The sequence below is a fragment of the Paramormyrops kingsleyae genome, chromosome 9, assembly GCF_048594095.1.
Source record: "Paramormyrops kingsleyae isolate MSU_618 chromosome 9, PKINGS_0.4, whole genome shotgun sequence".
NCBI classification, from domain to species: domain Eukaryota; kingdom Metazoa; phylum Chordata; class Actinopteri; order Osteoglossiformes; family Mormyridae; genus Paramormyrops; species Paramormyrops kingsleyae.
This window is the reverse complement of record NC_132805.1, coordinates 13,973,105-13,991,049: the sequence shown is the minus strand read 5'-3', so window position 1 is coordinate 13,991,049 and position 17,945 is coordinate 13,973,105. Positions and strand designations below refer to the sequence as shown.

The 17,945-nt window shown below is 41.7% G+C and overlaps 1 protein-coding gene across 4 annotated transcripts; it reads right to left on the bottom strand.

The window, feature by feature from the left end:
• Positions 1–561: 561 nt before the first annotated feature.
• rabac1 (Rab acceptor 1 (prenylated)) lies at positions 562–9,067 on the bottom strand. Of its 4 annotated transcripts, none has more exons than XM_023810107.2 (6): positions 8,964–9,067; positions 8,317–8,418; positions 7,973–8,188; positions 3,775–3,872; positions 2,165–2,266; positions 562–1,794 (listed from the first exon to the last, which is right to left on the bottom strand). In XM_023810107.2, exons 2-6 carry the CDS (start codon positions 8,385–8,387, stop codon positions 1,706–1,708), a joined length of 576 nt encoding a protein of 191 aa, XP_023665875.1. In that variant the 5' UTR covers positions 8,388–8,418; positions 8,964–9,067; the 3' UTR covers positions 562–1,705. The 4 variants fall into 4 exon arrangements, with proteins under 4 accessions (XP_023665875.1, XP_023665877.1, XP_023665876.1 ...); XM_023810109.2 differs by having other exon boundaries at positions 7,973–8,185; XM_023810108.2 differs by having other exon boundaries at positions 8,317–8,447; positions 8,964–9,058.
• Positions 9,068–17,945: the final 8,878 nt, after the last annotated feature.

Genomic DNA, 17,945 nt, shown 5'->3' with positions numbered 1-17,945 from the left:
ACCCAGTCACGTCGTAAAAAGCTTACAGACGACATGGATAGATGCCAATACTGTGGCCCCCAAGTTCTCATTACTGGACACACATATATAAAATACAGAAGAGAAAAGAGACCATCTATACCATCACTTACATATGACGGCGAGGAACAATTACTCTGACACAGCACACCCCGCCTACCCTCTCTGCTACTCATTAGCTCAGCCACAAGGTTCCCCGGCATCTCCCTGCAATGCACCCATCTCTCTCATTCCATTACCCCTGAACAACAGAATATCGATCGCTCGCCACGGAGCGCGCAATGCGCGTGTGTGAGTGCCTATCCTCCAAGGTTGTCTCCTAGGCAACAGAAAAAGGGGATGAATTGGCCGTTGTCATGGCACTGAGGTCAACGGGGTCAGGACTAATGACAGAGATGCTTCTTTGAGCATGTGAAGAAAGGGACGAGGGGATCAGGAAGTCAGAAATAGGAGACACTGAAGGGGAACGTAGAGGGAATTAAAAATACATAGTCTTGCAAGGTGACAATCGTACACATATACACACATCTCACTACAAAGAAATGCTGCATTCAGGCAAAATTTTATTGCACTTCCGAACTGTAAATAAAAATACAAAGCAATAAACATAGCAACAGCCCACAGATATAAGGTGACATTAATAAAATCCACCTGTACATTACTAAATGCTATGCCAAATATATGAATCGGGTGATTAATAGATTAGACAATCGATACATGAAACGTACATGTTTAATAGCTCAGATACTATCAATGTCTAAGGACAGATTACAAAGCTTAATAATGGGTTTAACTTCCTACTAGTAGAAAGTAGAAGCCAGCGAATATCACTTGACATGCTTCTGTTTACTGCCATCTTTTGTTCTTAATAAGACTATAAAGATGATCTTTCTGGACTTGGCAATCGCACACATCCCTCGTCTTTCATTTCCTCAGTGGGTGCTTTATTTTCATTTCAGCCTTATTTAATCAGATAAATATGCCCACTTCGGAATTCTTATGTTTTATTTGTAATTTAACATTTCTTTTTGTTCCTTAAAAGTACATTGTATTCCAATGATGAAAATATTTACTTCAGTTAAATAAAGCTAAATACTAATTACAGGTAGAGTAAAATTGACAAACTGACATTGTCACTTTCAATTGCACAACACCTATAACACTTCATATAGGACCTGTAGCTAATATGTGTTAGGAGAAACACATCGATCACTTCATATCGGTCAGAACAATATGGGGTTTGAAGGAAAGCCAGCATACAGTGGGAGGCCCGAGTGCGTTCAGAGACTGCCAGTGGAGGGCGACATTCGCACATTAGAAAAGTTCCAACATGATGCCATTTTGTCTCAAAAGCATTTTCACTCCACTTGGTCACGTTTCACATGCAGGCCAAAACACGAGTATTTTGTCCGTCATAATGAAGTGGTTACGTATAATACAACTTTTAAAAATGACATTTTCTCAGATTATGAGATAAAGCACAGATTTACACAAGGTATATATATTTATATCCCACAAAACACTCAACTTGGTTCACTTAAATCATTCTTTTCATAGGGACATAAGCATCAGTCTCAAAGCCTATAATTGCTGAAGTCCTCATTATAAAGACTCTTTAAGAGAAAGTCACACTGACAATAAAAAGACATATCTGGGATATGAAAAGATATAGGTAACATGTCAGAGGTTAAACTGGTTCCATGATGAGCTCCTCCATGTCAGCTCCGTCCAGCTCACGAAAAGCTGCATGCGACCCAATCACAGCAAGCGTTGCCCCTGTGTGACAGAAGAATGTGAGCACAGTGCCCCCTACAGGATAGGAGCGCAGATACAACTGCTTGCTCAAACAGTCCAGACAGGATATTGAGAGCCACAATGTCCTAACACAAAGTGAACAAAGAATAATAAAGTTTTACCTACAAATTGCATTATAGTATTTGAAGGAAATGTCAGTACAAGAATTTTGGTAAGTACTGGTTTCTGCTCAAAGCTCTCAAAGACAAAGTAATCAGTCACATAAGTATAAAAATACAGTAAAATTTGAAAATTACCCTAAAAAGACAATTTTGGCAAACGCAAAATACATCTATAAAATCCCATATCAAAAGAAAAACTGGAGCAAAATGAAAATCATGATCAAACTTACCCAACACCCAGAAGACTGCAGTGCCAGCTCCGGCCAGCCAGAACACGGGGAAGCTGACGGCTCCTGCCAGGCTCAACTGGTGAGCTCCAGTTATTTCCCGTCCTGAGAAAAGGGTTCACACTGAATAGAGCCCCAAGCTCAGGAAGCCCAAGGCTGGGGCAACCAGTCTGTTTTCACAGCAGAATCACATTTTAGTTACATTATGGTAAATGGTCAATGGATCCATACACACATTCACACACCGGTGGTGGAGGCTACCATGCAAGGCACCAACCAGCTCACCGGGAGCAATTCGGGGTTCAGTGTCTTGTTCAAGGACACTTCAATGGGGTCAGAAGGACCCGGGGCTCGAACCTGCAACCCTTCGGTTGCCGAACGGTAGCACTACCTCCTGCACCACCATCGCCCTACATTATCAAGTTCCACAGACTGATTTTCAAACAGTTAGAATTAGGAGATCATTTAGAATTGAAGAAATTCATTAGATGTGAATTTCCTCTGTATTTGTTTACATTTTATGTTATAACTTTTTCCATCATGTTTGGTTTGTGTCTCTTTTTTGTTAATCCCTTTTTTGTTACACTTGTTTGTATAGTTGAATTTTGCAATTGTGTACATTTTTGTTCTCTGTACATTTTTTAAGACAAAAATTAAGAAAAGGAAAATGTTTCTTTTTCGGCAAATATGCATGTCACGCTGTGTAACATGCTATTTAGCTGCATACTAGTCAGCAACAGGAAAATCACCACTGGACGCAGTTCTTCCATATCTGCCATTTTAGAATACTGCTTACTTCGTTGTAGGGTCACCAGGTGACCAATCAGACAATAAGAGGGTCAAATCAGGAGCGGGCTACGAGATGAGTAAGGACCATTAGGGCGCTTTTAGAGTCTACCTCAGTTGTCGCCAACTTAGGTCCTGGAGAACTACTGTACAATAGGGTTTTTATCCTACCTGGCTTCTGATGAGCCACACCTGTTCTCAGGTAAATACCAGGAGCAGGTGTGGCTCATCAGATGCCAGGCAGAATAGAAAACCTACTGGATAGTCCCTCACCAGGATCTAAGTTGGAGACCCTAGGTCTTCATTTTCAAAAGTATATGTTTTGACACTCATTCACACTGCAACCCTAAAATGGAGTTTTCAGAAGTATACAGCTGGGAGGGCGTTTACAAAAGTCTTCGTTTTTGGGGGTTGAAGTGTGGATGAAAGGCAGTAACAGATACTAATGTCTGCATTTTTAAATGAAAACGTAGCAGGGTGGATGTAGCTTTAGCCTAGTGAAATCAGTTCCCTCAAAACCTTGAGAATTCACACTGCCGTTTGAAATGTCCTGCCTCCTCGCTGAATTTCATTACCCAATCAGAAGCTGACAACCTCGCCAAATGGGCAGGTGTACCGTCTCCAGCACCATGGAAACCAGAAATACCCATGTGCCAACATTAATACCCATCAACCACACTTATTCTTACGAGACTTCAGCTTGAAAAGTAGCCGAGTGGTGAGAGAGACTCTACTCAGCTCCATGAATTCACGTCTTGCAGTTTCACCCAGAAAGGCACACTGTCCGATGTGGTTTTTGGAAGAATGCGGCAAGAGCCTCCACTCACCGAACACAACCAACTTGGATTCAAGTGACTTAAGGTGGATGATGTAGAAGGCACCGAGAAACACAGCCAGGGCGATGAGAAGCATGGGAGAGCTGATTCTGAAAGAGGGAGAGAAACCGACTTACCAACACACAACAAACGTCTGGCAAACAGTGAGGCAAGGAATGAATGTTTTCAGTTTACTCACTTCATTAAAGGCATATTCTCTAATTCATAATTGAAAATGCCATATACTTCAGATCCAACAGAACAGTCACAAATAAAATGGATCCTCATGGCACACTTGTTTTCCTGATGCCACATAGGTTTTCATCCATACTACTAGGTATATGGTAACGTACAATTAAATGTTAGACACTGACCATAATCTGACACCATCTGGGTATAATCAATTCCATGGAAAAAAGAATGTTGGCCTAGATGAATCTGGTTGTCTTTCTTTTTTATATTTACAATTTCACAGACGGTTTTGTCCAAAGCGAGATAGAACTGAGAACACAGGGTCAGCCAGTGCCTTGGACACCTAGGACTAAGGGCCCTGCTCATGAACCCGATGAAATCACTCTGCCGACTTTGAGATTTGAAGCAGTGACTTTCCGATTACAGGCCACCTAAAACCCTGAGCCCCAATCTTTAAATAGAACCAAAAACAAGTTTGTTCAAGTATTTGAATGCGCAACAACTCCACCAAATGATAAAGCAATAATTCAATTGTAGTTATAATAATTAGTCAATCAGACATAGATTTGTACAAACAAGAACAGGGTATTAATAATGACATCAAAACACAGAGATTACTTAGAAATTTATCCTTAAGCCTGCCAAACATTCCTAGTGGATTTAAAGCATCAAATTAAAGCTAAAACACAACTGGATAATTAAGGTTTCTAAGAATTCTTCCATCCATCTCCCAGGCTGCTGTAAAAGCACACAGTAAATTTTAATGGAAACTAATTAGTTCATGGGTACTGCGAGTTTTAAAGCTGAAATACTGGAAAAGCAGGTTGTTGATCCACTGGTGCTCCTGTCTAAGGGTGCAGCAGATGAGAAAAATGAAAGCAGTGCAGGCACAGAGCCAGTACACAGTAACACCAGCAAATGGACCTCATAGGTGTCAAGTCTCACATTTCACCCATGAGACTCATGGGATCTTGCCTTTCCATCTCATGGATTCCACCTCATGGTTGTGATGCACTTAAACCAAACAATTTTTTTTTTACTTCAACATCAGTAAGGACCTGCTGCAAAGGCTTACACCTAGAGGACCATTTATAACATCACATTCCATATCCATAGGCATCAATATGGATTTGGTTCCCTGTTTGCAGCTATAACAGCTGCCACTCTTCTGGGAAGGTTTTCCACAAGATTTTGGTGTGTGTCTGTGGGAATTTTTGCCCATTCATCCATTTAAAGGTCAGGCACTGATGGTGGACATGAAGGCCTGGCTCACAATCTCCATTCTAGTTTATCCCAAAGTTGGTCAATGAGGTTAAGGTCAGGGCTCTGTGTGGGTCAGTCAAGTTCTTCCACACCAAACTCACCCATCCATGTCTTTATGGACCTTGTTTTGTGCACTGGGGCACAGTTAGGCTGGAATAGAAAAGGGCCTTCCCCAAACTGTTACCACAAAGTCAGAATTGTCCAAAATGTCTTGGCATGCTAAAGCATTAAGAGTTCCTTTACTGGAACTAAGGGGCCTAGCCCAACCCCTGAAAAACAACCCCATACCATTATCCCTCCTCCAGCAAACTTTACAATATGCACAATGCAGTTGGACAGGTAACGTTCTACTGGCATCTGCCAAACCCAGACTCATCCCAGACAGAAAAGTGTGATTCATTACTTCACAGAACAAGTTTCCACTGCTCCAGAGTAATGTGGCAGCGTGATGTGAGGTTTGCATGCTTCTCAGCCATGGAAGCCCATTCCATGAAGCTCCCGGCACACAGTTTTTGTGCTGGGGTTAATGCCAGAGGAAATCTGGAACTCTGCAGTTACTGAGTCAACAGAACGTTACCAGCTTTTACACAGTATGTGCCTTAGCACTCGGTGACCACTCTGTTATTTTACATGGTTTTCCACTTCGTGGCTGAGTTTGTATTGTTCCTAAATGCTTCCACTTTGCAATAACACCACTTCAGTTGACCACAGAATATCTAACAGGGAAGAAATTTCATGACCTAACTCATTGCATAAGTAGCATCCTATGATGATATCATCTGATATGATTGTACCACACTTAACTCTTCAGAACGAGTCATTCCTTCATAAAAATTTGTAAACCTGACTGCATGACTAGGTGCTTGATTTAATACACCTGTGGCAATGGTTCTGAATGAAACACCTGAATTCAATGATTAAGAGGTGTGTCCCAATACTTTTGTCTATATAGTGTATATGCCATCTTCCTTAGCCTCCTTCTATTCATTTCTGGGTTATAAACAAATACAATAAAGGAGTTTTGCAACACTAGTGTCAGTGATGTCCCAGCCATTTTGAGCAAGTCAATGAGTTTTGAATTTTTGAGTTTTGTATTTGTCAAAGTTTTCAAATCAGTGTAGACTTCAGTATGATTGTATCATGAAATCAAAACTGGGCTAAAGTTACACATTTTGTAAGGTGTGTCAGCAAGACATCAGGGTCACTGCATCGGGGAGTTATAGACATTATTAGTTAGATTGTTGTTTTTTTGCCGGTGCGTTTAACCCTCAATGGTTCCTTGGGGTGCGTTCTGCACCCCCTGCCCATTTCTATGGCTACTACCATGTTGTTATTAAAATTACAGCAGTTATCCTCTAGGACATTGTAAGTGCACCAGTTTTACATACGGTCATGCAGAAAATGATAGAAAAAGTGTTGACGTCAATTATCGCTGGCATACTTTCTTCGGGGGTGCAAAATGCACCCCAAAAAAAACTTAATTTATGACAGATGTCTGTGGAGATTCTCAGTTATCCAGGTCATGGTTATCCTAAAAAAGGGTTATGCAATAGCAACTGGACTTTGTTTTTCATAGAAGAAGTGTTGCACTCCATCCAGAGTGCTTTCTCAATTCTGACTGACTGGTTGGCATAGCAGGTTGATGAACCCTGTAGAATCCTCAAGTCGTTAGCACTAGATGGTCACCTGTGGGTTGTTGTTGTTCCCCCTGGCTTTCATGTGTTTCACTGATACCACCTGAGGTTGAGCGTGAACGACTGTGGAAGCGTCTGGGCAAAGTTGAAAGAACTGCATTGTAGGTAGGTGATAGACGTCTTAGGCCACCTCCTCTGTTCAACGACGGTCGTTCATTTGAAGCAGTTGTCCTCCCGGTCCACCTACAATGCAGTTCTTTCAACTTTGCCAAGACGCTTCCAAAGTCGTTCACGCTCGGCCTCAGGTGGTATCAGTGAAACACATGAAAGCCAGGAGGAACAACAACAACCCACAGGTGACCATCTAGTGCTAACAACTTGAGGATTCCACAGGGTTCATCAACCTGCTATGCCAGTCAGTCAGAATTGAGAAAGCACTCTGGATGGAGTGCAAAACTTCTTCTATGAAAAACAAAGTCCAGTTGCTATTACATAACCCTTTTTAGGGTTAATTTATGACATTGATATGATCGACAAATTCAGTTAATTAGTGATAATTGCTACTATAATTTTTTATGTTATTATATTCTAGAACATTTTCGGATATTAAAAAAAGTCAGCCATTTTGTTTTGTTTACATTTCAACTGTTAGAAAAGATATAACACCATGGCTAGGTATTCCACAGCTGAAGCTCTTCGACACATTCTGCAAGAGGATACAGTCGGAATGTGCATTATATGACCAGTCCCCTCTGCTGCCCCCCCCCCCCCCCCCACTGCCGCAACCCCTTTAACTGTAAGCTGTGCAAGCATCATGCAGTTAACTAATAAATGTATCTTAACTTTAGTTAATTGAATTTGAGCTTGGTACCATTGAATTATATATGCCATTGGATAGGGGTGCAACTTGAACCCCAAGGACCTGGAACGTAACTTTCTGACAAGGACCCATTGAGGGTTAATTGCAAGCATTACTTTGTAATAAAAATAATAAGAAAATCAAAAGATATGAGCCAAATGAGTTTTTTGGCTCACAGTTTACACAAGTTTCCCTTCACCCAACTCCCTGCTGTCACTTCAGTTAAGTTGACATGTATGTAATTTAGACGTGGGGTGCTTACATGCAGTAGAGGATGAGGCCCAGGAAAATGAAAATGTAGTTGCTATGGTAGGTGTCAAGGTTTCGCACCACTCGCTGGCACAGCTCCCCGAAGTTGCGTGGCTTGGAGAACTTCCGCTGGTCAACGAAGGACACCCAGGGTCTCATGGCAAGGCGCCGCCGCTCGAACCACTCCTTGGCGACGCCACCGGAGATGCCTCTGGTGAACCATAGCCTGCTCCACACGGACAAACCCTTAGCAACACCATCTCAAAGGCAAAACGTGCAGAAACCGTGCTGGCATTACACTGTGCGAAACTGTACCCAAAATATAAAAATCTGACATCATTTATTTAGATCACTAACTTCCCGATCAGTCCCGCCGCAGACGGCTCTCCAGGCTCCATGCTGAAGGGATCCCCTGTCTTCGTGTCCATCTCCACCAGCAACTCTCCGTCTCCGTTTCCACTGGATGGAATAACGCAAAGAATGCGTTACTGCAAATCACAGTACACAAATAAGTTTCACTGTAGCGTTTTGGAGCAATTAACTTGTACAACTAATATTATGGGTTCTCAGCGCTATAGTAAAGCCTTGATCACATAGCGTAACCGTTTCATTTTTTTTAGATGCTACTATTACAAACAGGTGTGGGGAAAACAAACACAACCAGCTGTTTATGCCGGAAATAACATAAAACAGAAACGGTTACAGATTAAAAAGAAAAACTACCCGACTTAACTTACTCGGCTGTTTTATTTTATTTGCAACCGAAACTATTGATTTGGGGTGAGATAAATCGTGAAAATATCCTGGATGACCATCAACAAAAAATATTAGGACATTAACGCCTTTCGCTTGCCCCTCTTTCTAAGTATTTTAACAGCTTTTTAAATTTGGAAAATCCACTCAGTCGCGTACAGTATAAACATACCTCAATAAAACAAATCTCTAATTTAAATAATGTAAAAATATATCCTATGGCAAACAAGCTTATTTCAACGAATACTTACACTTCTACCCAACGCCGAAAATGTCCGGTATTTTGGCGGATGTATGATGTGGAAGAGATGAGAGTGGAGCGGAAGTTTAGAAGAATACCGTATATTCACGAATAGAGCATCCTTCCTAAAGAAGCTCCCGCACTGGCACACCGTCTAAGGCAGGGGTGCCCAATCTTATCCGCAAAGGGCCGGTGAGTATGCGGGTTTTTGGGATAACCTGTAGGGCAGCTGTTCAAACCCAGGTGTGAGGACTCTTCAGCCAATCAGTCCTCTAATTAGTCATCTAATTAGGGAGTTGCAGCGAAAACCCGCATATACACTGGCCCTTTGCGGATAAGATTGGGCACCCCTGGTCTAAGGGTATGTTACCCTGTGCTTGCTGGGATAGGATTTACTGTATATTGCACTGCAGTTTTATGCATAATGAATGGATGAACCTATAAGAAACAACCCATCGTATTCCTTCATTTTAAATATTTGTTAAGCATTTTGTTTTCAAGTTTCATTGTCATGTGTGTTGTGAGAAAATTCTTATGCCACAGTGGCAGGGCTGGGGACATGTGCATAGGACGAACATCAATGCAATACAGGACAAACAGCAGTGCAATGACAGACAAGACAAAAGACATGCTAATATAAGAAGTGACAATAAATATGCAACACATAGGTGGTACAACGGAGAAGGATACACAAATCAGCACAGTGGAAGTACAGTGCTGATAAAGTGGAGCACTTTCCCAAGGGCTGGAGAGTGAAGAGAGCGTGAGCTAGGTGACTGGTGTCCCTAATGATAAACTCAGCCCTCATCTGGCATCAGGAGAGGAAGGTGGATTGCAGGTGGGAAAGATCTGTGCTGATAATCTTTGAAGCTGTTTGGACAGTCCTTTGCAGCAGTTTAAGGTCCTGATCCATTTCTTTTAGAATATAACATGCTTTAGAATTTTGTCATAATATCGAACAGCACTATTATTTGTGTAACTATCATACCATCCACCTTCTAACTGTCTATCCTGTATAAAGGTGCCAAGGGGCAGGAGCCTGTCCAGGCACCTTAGGACAGGGTTACACACTGGATGCAGTGTAGGTCCATTCTACGGTGCACACATATGCATACAATAGCAAATACTATCGGAATTTAGTGAAGCCAATTCTTCTCACTTTAAATCATTATGTACAGGGAATGGACAATGAAACTGAAACGTTTGGCTTTAGACCACAACAATTTATTAGTGTGGTGTAGGGTCTTCTTTTGTGGCCAATACCCCATCAATTCATCTTCGGAATGACAGATACAAGTCCTGCACAGTGACAAGAGGGATTGTGAGCCATACCTCTTGCAGAAGAGTGGCCAGGTCACTATGCAATCCTGATGGAAGAAAACATTTCCTAACTCGCTCCTCCAAAACACCCCAAAGTGGCTCCATAATATTCACATCTGGTGATTGTGCAGGGCATGGGAGATGTTCAACTCCACTTTTATGCTCATCAAACCACTCTGTCACCGGTCTTGCTCTGTGTATTAGTGCATAATCATCCTGATACATGGCACCACCTTCAGGGTACAATGTTTAAATCAGTGGCTGAACATGGTTCTCCTAAATGGTTTGCTAGTCCTTGGCAGTGACACGCTCATCTAGAACAAGTTGTGGCCTAGGGAATGCCATGATATTGCAGCCCAAACCTTAACTCATCCATGCCCCTGCTACACTCTGGGTACACAATGGTCCGGGTGGTAAGCCTCTTTGGGGCTTCTTCACACTGTAACTCTCCTGGATGTGGGAAAGACGGTGAAGCTGGACTATCAGAGAACAATACACGTTTTACTTTGTCTACAGCCCAAGATGTGTGTTGCTGGCACCAATGAAACTGACGTTTGGCATGGGCACGAGTGACCAAAGGTTTGGTTTAGCAGTCTGACCATGAATATTGACCCTGTTGAGCTCCAGATGAACAGTTTTGCCAGAAACAGGAGAGCCGAGGTGTGCATTTAATTCTGCAGTGAGTTGGGCAGCTTTGGTTTTATGTTTTTTGGATACAATCCGGGTTAAGACCTGGACATCCCTTTCAGACAGCTTCCTCTTGCGTTCACAGTTACTGCTGTTGGATGTGGTCTGTCCTTCATGGTGGTATGCAGACATTTTCCTGAATACTCAATACACAACAAAAGCTTGCTGTCCTGGTCACAGGTGCACCAGCAGGATGCATACCAACAATTTGTCCTCTTTTGACCTCTGATATGTCTCCCATTATGTTGTGTGGATTGTAATAATCTATGTACAGCCGTGCTACTGCTCTGCTAATTCAGCCTTCACACTCTGCTCTTACTGATGGAATGTGAAATCCGTGAAGATTAGCCACCAGGCCGCACATGTATGCAGTCAACTGCAGAAATATTGGCACCCCTCATGAAAGTGAGCAAAAACATGAATGTAATATAGATAATACATATAATGATTCAAATTTTCTTTAAATGTTTGGAGAAATTGCTAACTATTCATCCTTCCATCCATCCAACCATCCATCCATTTTCCATCGCTTATCTGGGGTCAGGTTGCGGGGGCAGCAGTCTAAGCAGGGATGCCCAGACCTCCCTCTCACCAGCCTCCCCCAGGGGAATACCAAGGCGTTTCCAGGCTAGCCGAGAGATATAGTCTCTCCAGCGTGTCCTGGATCTGCCCCAGGGTCTCCTCCCAGCTGGACAAACCCGAAACACCTCCCCAGGGAGCCGTCCAGGAGGCATTCTAGATAGATGCCCAAAACTACTACATTTGGCTCCTTTTGATCCGGAGGAGCAGCGGCTCCACTGTGAGTCCCTCCCAAATGTCCGAGCTGCTCATCCTATCTCTAAAAATTATTCCTGCAAAAGTGTTGTTTTATCTTCGGAATAGTTTATTCTGTCAAAAAACTTATGTGGTGAAATTATTGGCACCCTTGAAGAAAACTATAAGTAAAGCCAAAGGAAATTGCATCTTTAGGGGAAAAAATGTTTCTTGATATTATGTTTAGTGTCTAGTAACTTTTTTGTTGTCTATGACCATTTCCTCTTTCACTTGCTTATGAACATGAGGTAACATACAGCTAAAATCTTTTTGCCATCCATCAACATGAGTAAAGTCAAGGAACACTCAACCCAAATAAGGAAAAAAGTCAGTTGACATTATCATTAAGTACAATTAGAGCCATAGTAAAGACGTCTGAAAAGCATGGAGCTGTTGAAAATTTGCGAGGAAGGGGATGCATCTGTATATTACCCCAAAGTACAATGAGGAGGATCCTAGGAGGCAAAGAATAGTCCAAAGATCAGTTTCACAACTGCAGTGTTTAACTAAATTTTGGGGTTTCACTGTTTAGAAATCAACACTGAGCCACCACCTCCTCTGCATTTTGAATAAAAATTAGTCTTGGGGTTAAACGTTATTTTGTTCCAAATATTTGTTTGAAAATAAAAGCAAAAGGCTTACCCACTCGTTTAACCCCAACAAATCACCTATTGCATGTGTAGTTTACATATTAATTTTATTTCATTTTCATGAAGGATGTCAATGATTCTGGAGTTGATTGTAGGTATGAAATGATAAACACTATTGGCCAGTGTTTCACTTTCATTGTTCAACTGCTGTGTATGCTGAGATTAGTGTGTACGCAGCTGATTAGGAGTGTGCATTAGGAGTGTGCAAAACTCAGTATTAACCTTTTTGATGCAAACATACAGGCTTGTTATGTGACACTCATGCATTTTCTGTCCACCTCACATTTCTCTGCTGCTAGGACACCTCACCCTGTCCCATATCTTGTGGGGGACACCGAAATTCCTACAAGAAGAAGACGACAAAGAATGCTATATTCAGATGCCTGTATAAAGTACTCAATCAGATGTTGTGGCATGGTGACTCTGCGGCTTCATACCTGCATACTGTGGGTATAATTACTACTTCAGTTCTGTGTGGAGTATCTCCCTGTATTAATGTGGATCTCACCCCAAAGGCATTTGGATTGGTTCCTCTGAATTGTGACCGGTGGTGGCTCCAAGACTGCTACAGTCCAGAGGTAGATTGAAGTCTGGATGCTGTGGTACCTGTTACTATGTATATAACAGTTATACGGCAGAAATATGCAATTCAAACAATTCTTTTTCAATTTTATTTTCAATACAATTGTCAGAGCTCTAGTAATTGGCTAACTAGATCTTGATCTAAGTGCAGACTTTATACAGGTATTATGCTAACGAGCACGAAAGTAGTTATGTTAAAAATGCATTATAAGATTCTTCTGAAAAACTTACGTTCATTTACAAGCAGTGTAATAATGAAATTGTATTTCAAAATGAAGTATTTCACATAAAACAATTTAACCGCATTATCGGTTTTATTAATCAGAAATCCGTTTTTTCCTGTAATAGTGTCAGTGATTTGAATAAACATCTAATTCTGTAAATATACCTCCATCTAGTGGTGACATGTAATGTAGCATTTTGCGAAAATCTATGTATTTGCATTAATGATCATGGCAAGAAATTAATGAATTTAAAATGGATTCTTTTGCAGTTTTGTTACAACAACAACAACAAATTTATTATTGTATAGCGCATTATCACAACATTACATCGTCTCAAAGCACTTCACAGCATCCCCACCCAAAGCCCCCAGTGAGTCAGCCATAGGCGACAGTGGCAAGGAAAAACTCCCTAGAAGGAAGAAACCTTGGGAGGGACCAGACTCAAAGGGGGAGCCCATCCTCCAGGGGCCGGCAGGGAGAGTCAAATACAGTAAATTTTGAGACACAAACGGGGAGCAGGGGGAAGATGGCAAGCCAGTGCCACCGCTCCCTCCAATCGCCAGGCAGCCAGAAGGCAGGGAGCGGGTCATACAAGGAAGATGACACAGGCAGAACGGCGAGCTGGATGCATGGACGTCATTGGTAGAGGCGACGTCACATGTAGCAGGGTGTGCTGGACATCTTGATAGATTGAGGGCTCCAGGCAGCACCCCCCAGGAGAAGTAGGGGAAATAAAATATGCAATTAGTCAAAGTAGGGGAGACTATAGGCAGTGCCAAAAGTTAGATGAGTGCAATATGAAGTGTAATGCTCCAGCAGATATGGCTATGGCAGCATAAGTAGGAGGGAGAGGCAGGTGGGAATGCAGGCATGTGCAGTCCCTGAAATGACAGCACTCCAATTCCACAAGCAATTGTGAAGCTAGAGTGACAGCACTGTCAATTCAGTTTATCCAAAGCCAATGGCACCGATCCCCACCCAGCTCTACACCTCACACTATAGGTTTAACTAAGAGTGAGAAGTTAGCTAGAGCTAGAACTAGTGTCCCTATAAGCTAAACTAAACAGGTGTGTTTTTAGTCTAGACTTGAATATTGAGAGTGAGCCTGAAACCCGCACATCCGGTGGAAGACCATTCCACAGCTGAGGAGCTCTATAGGAGAAAGCTCTGCAGCCTGCCGTAGCTCTTTCTACCCTAGGTACTAACAGATATCCCGCACCTTGAGAACGAAGCAAGCGCGGGGGTTGTATGAGGTCAGCAGATCACTAAGGTATTCTGGTGCAAGGCCATTCAGTGCTTTATAAGTTAATAGCAGTATTTTATAGTCAATCCGAGACTTAACTGAATGGAGGATAAGACTGGTGTAATGTGATCAAATTTTTTAGTGTTTGTGAGAACTCTGGCTGCTGCATTCTGTACCAGCTGAAGTTTATGTAAGGATCCAAACGGGCAACCAGAAAGGAGGGCATTACAGTAGTCCAGTCTGGAAGTTACAAAGGCATGTATTAATTTTTCTGCATCACAAAGTGAGAGCATCTTACGAAGCTTGGCTATGTTCCGTAGATGATAAAACGCAGTTCTAGTAATACTTTTTATGTGAGCATCAAAACATAGATCTGAATCAACTAGAAGACCAAGATTTCTAACCACCGTGTTAGGTTGTGTAGGAAGGCCACTAATGCTGAGGTGGTGCAACGTATTTCTTGCAGCCTTGGGACCAATCACCAGTACTTCTGTTTTTTCTGTGTTTAACATTAGGAATTTTTTTGCCATCCAGCACCGGATATCTAATAGACAGTCTTCTAACCGAGATAGGAGTGATGTATCATCAGGGTTAACAGATATATATAACTGTGTATCATCTGCATAACAATGAAACCCAACACCGTGATTTCTAATAATGTTACCAAGAGGTAGCATGTATAGGGTAAACAGTAGTGGGCCCAGTACTGATCCCTGTGGGACACCGTATGTGACTTTGGTGGCCTTGGATGATTCGTTGTTCACATGGGCATACTGATAGCGATCAGTTAAATATGAGCGGAACCAAGACAGTGCTGTCCCTGTAATGCCAACTACACCTTCTAAACGGTCCAAGAGGATATTATGGTCCACAGTATCAAATGCTGCAGTTAAATCTAGTAATACCAACAGCGATATACAGCCACGGTCTGAAGCCATAAGTAAAGCTTTCATTACTTTGACTAGAGCAGTTTCTGTGCTATGGTTTGATCTAAAGCCAGACTGATATAATTCATTAGTATTATTTTTTTGTAGGAAAGAAGACAACTGACGAACTACAACCTTTTCCATGATCTTTGAAATGAAAGGAAGATTTGAGATAGGTCTATAGTTTCCTAAAACACTAGGTTCAAGATTTGGTTTCTTTAGGACGGGTCTAATAGCAGCCATTTTAAAAGGTTTTGGAACATATCCAAGCTTAAGAGATGAGTTTAACACATTTAACAGGGTATTGCTAATCTGTGGTGCAATTTCCTTGAAGAATTTTGCAGGAATTGGGTCTATGAGGCTTGTAGAGGATTTACAGGAGGAAATTAAGCTCAAGAGTTCTGAGTGTTTTATAGGAATGAAAGATTCAAAATTCTCATTATTGATAGGCATAAGACTAGCAGGAGGCTGGCAGTCATAGGTAGCTAACGATGTGCACTGGATGGTCTGTCTAATCTTAGTTATTTTACCATTAAAAAATTTAATAAAGTCATCACTCTTAAGAGCTTGCGGGACTTGCGAGTTTAATGGAGAATTTTAGCAGTCACTAATGCTTGTCTGTATTTAGACAGGCTCTCTTTCCATGCAGATTTGAAAACTTCTAGTTTAGTTGAGCGCCATTTGCGCTCTAGCTTGCGTGATGCCTGTTTGACTTCACGTGTATGATCAGAGCAGGTTTTTTATCTCTGTGCTTTATCTTCTTAAGTGGGGCTACAAGATCTAGTGTGCTACGAAGGGATTTTTCCATGTTTGCAGTTGCCTGTTCAAGTTCATTTATACACGATGCCTCAGATGTAAGGCTGAAGGACTGTGGAAGTTGTTTCATAAATGTTGTTGTAGTTAGTGAGGCAATGGAACGTCTGATACTGTACTTTGGAGCTGTGGTCAACGGGATCATTTCAAACGTTAACAAGTAATGATCTGAGAGCAGAGGACTCTGAGGCATAATAGATACATGTTCCACCAGGATGCCATAACTAATAATCAAATCAAAGGTATGGTTACAGGCATGAGTAGGCCCGACTACATTCTGACATACACCAACAGAGTCAAGAATAGCTGTAAATGCTATTTTTAAAGGATCACTATCTTTCTCCATATGAATGTTAAAATCACCCACAATAACAGCTTTGTCAGTACTGACCACCAGGTTAGTTAAAAAATCAGCAAACTCCTTAAGAAAATTACTGTACGGCCCAGGTGGTCTATACACAATAACAATGGTGATTTGGGGTGAGGAGCTAGAAAGAGATGAGCCAGCAAGACTAAGAACAAGAGTTTCAAATGTGCTGAAACTCAAACCACATTTCTCAGACACTCCTAGGCTGGGCTGAAAAATTGCAGCAACACCACCACCTTTGCGTTTTGGTCGAGGGTTATGCTTATAACTGTATTCAGCTGGAGTAGATTCATTTAGTGCCATGAATTCATTCCGTTTAAGCCAGGTCTCTGTGAGGCATATGGCACCAAGACTAAAATCAGTAATTATTTCATTTATTAATAGTGCCTTAGGAGCCAGTGATCTTACATTCAGAAGTCCAAGTTTAAGTTTAAGCCCTGCATCACAGCTGTTTTCTAGTAACGGATTCATTTTAATTTTTATTAAGTTATTATGGCACACACTACGGTGGAATAGGCTTCCATGATTAAAAACGCGGGGAACAGACACAGTCTCAATAAAATGAACCCTAGGTGACGACTCTAAGCGACTAGCAGGCGGTCGGTTATGCCGGTTTGCCTGCCGCCTGGACTTGGCTCTAGTTAGTCAGCGATTTGCCTGGAGACTAAGAGCTATGCTTTTAAACAAGAGGTCGGCACCAGCCCGCGAGGGGTGAATACCGTCCCTCTTCAAAAGCCCAGGCCTACCACAAAACATCCGCCAGTTGTCTATATAACCCACACCATTTATCGGCCATCATTCCGACAGCCAGCGATGTAAATCTGCTTACCTTTTGGAGCGGAGAATACGTCAAACCACATATACATGTGAATATCTGAATATCTATGGATTGCAAGGTAACTTTATTATTAATGACTGACAGACAGACAGACAGACAGACAGACAGACAGACAGACAGACAGACAGACAGACAGACAGACAGACAGACAGACAGACAGACAGACAGACAGACAGACAGACAGACAGACAGACAGACAGATAGATAGACAGATAGATAGATAGATAGATAGATAGATAGATAGATAGATAGATAGATAGATAGAAATATTAATCCCAAAGGACATTTAGGCAGTGTGAGGTTTCATACATTAGGAATGCATCTTATAATGAATGCATTCTCACTGAAGTTATTAACTTGTGACACTATTTATTGCCCGGTTTCAGCTGTTTTGAACAGTAAAATATTTTCCTCAATTTTGCCAAATAGATTGCATGTTTCAACCCAACAAGAACAAAATATAAGTAAAACACACAGTACAGGCAAAGACGATTTAATTTAACTAATAATTATAAAAAATACACTGATT

Excerpts from the sequence above, each read along its gene's own strand:
- rabac1 (XM_023810107.2), bottom strand. The coding sequence starts at position 8,387 with ATGGACACGAAGACAGGGGATCCCTTCAGCATGGAGCCTGGAGAGCCG. Across the intron at positions 8,189-8,316 it reads GCGGCGGGACTGATCGGGAA|CAGGCTATGGTTCACCAGAG; the intron begins GTTAGTGATCTA and ends GTCCGTGTGGAG. Across the intron at positions 3,873-7,972 it reads GGCCTCATCCTCTACTGCAT|AATCAGCTCTCCCATGCTTC; the intron begins GTAAGCACCCCA and ends TCCCTCTTTCAG.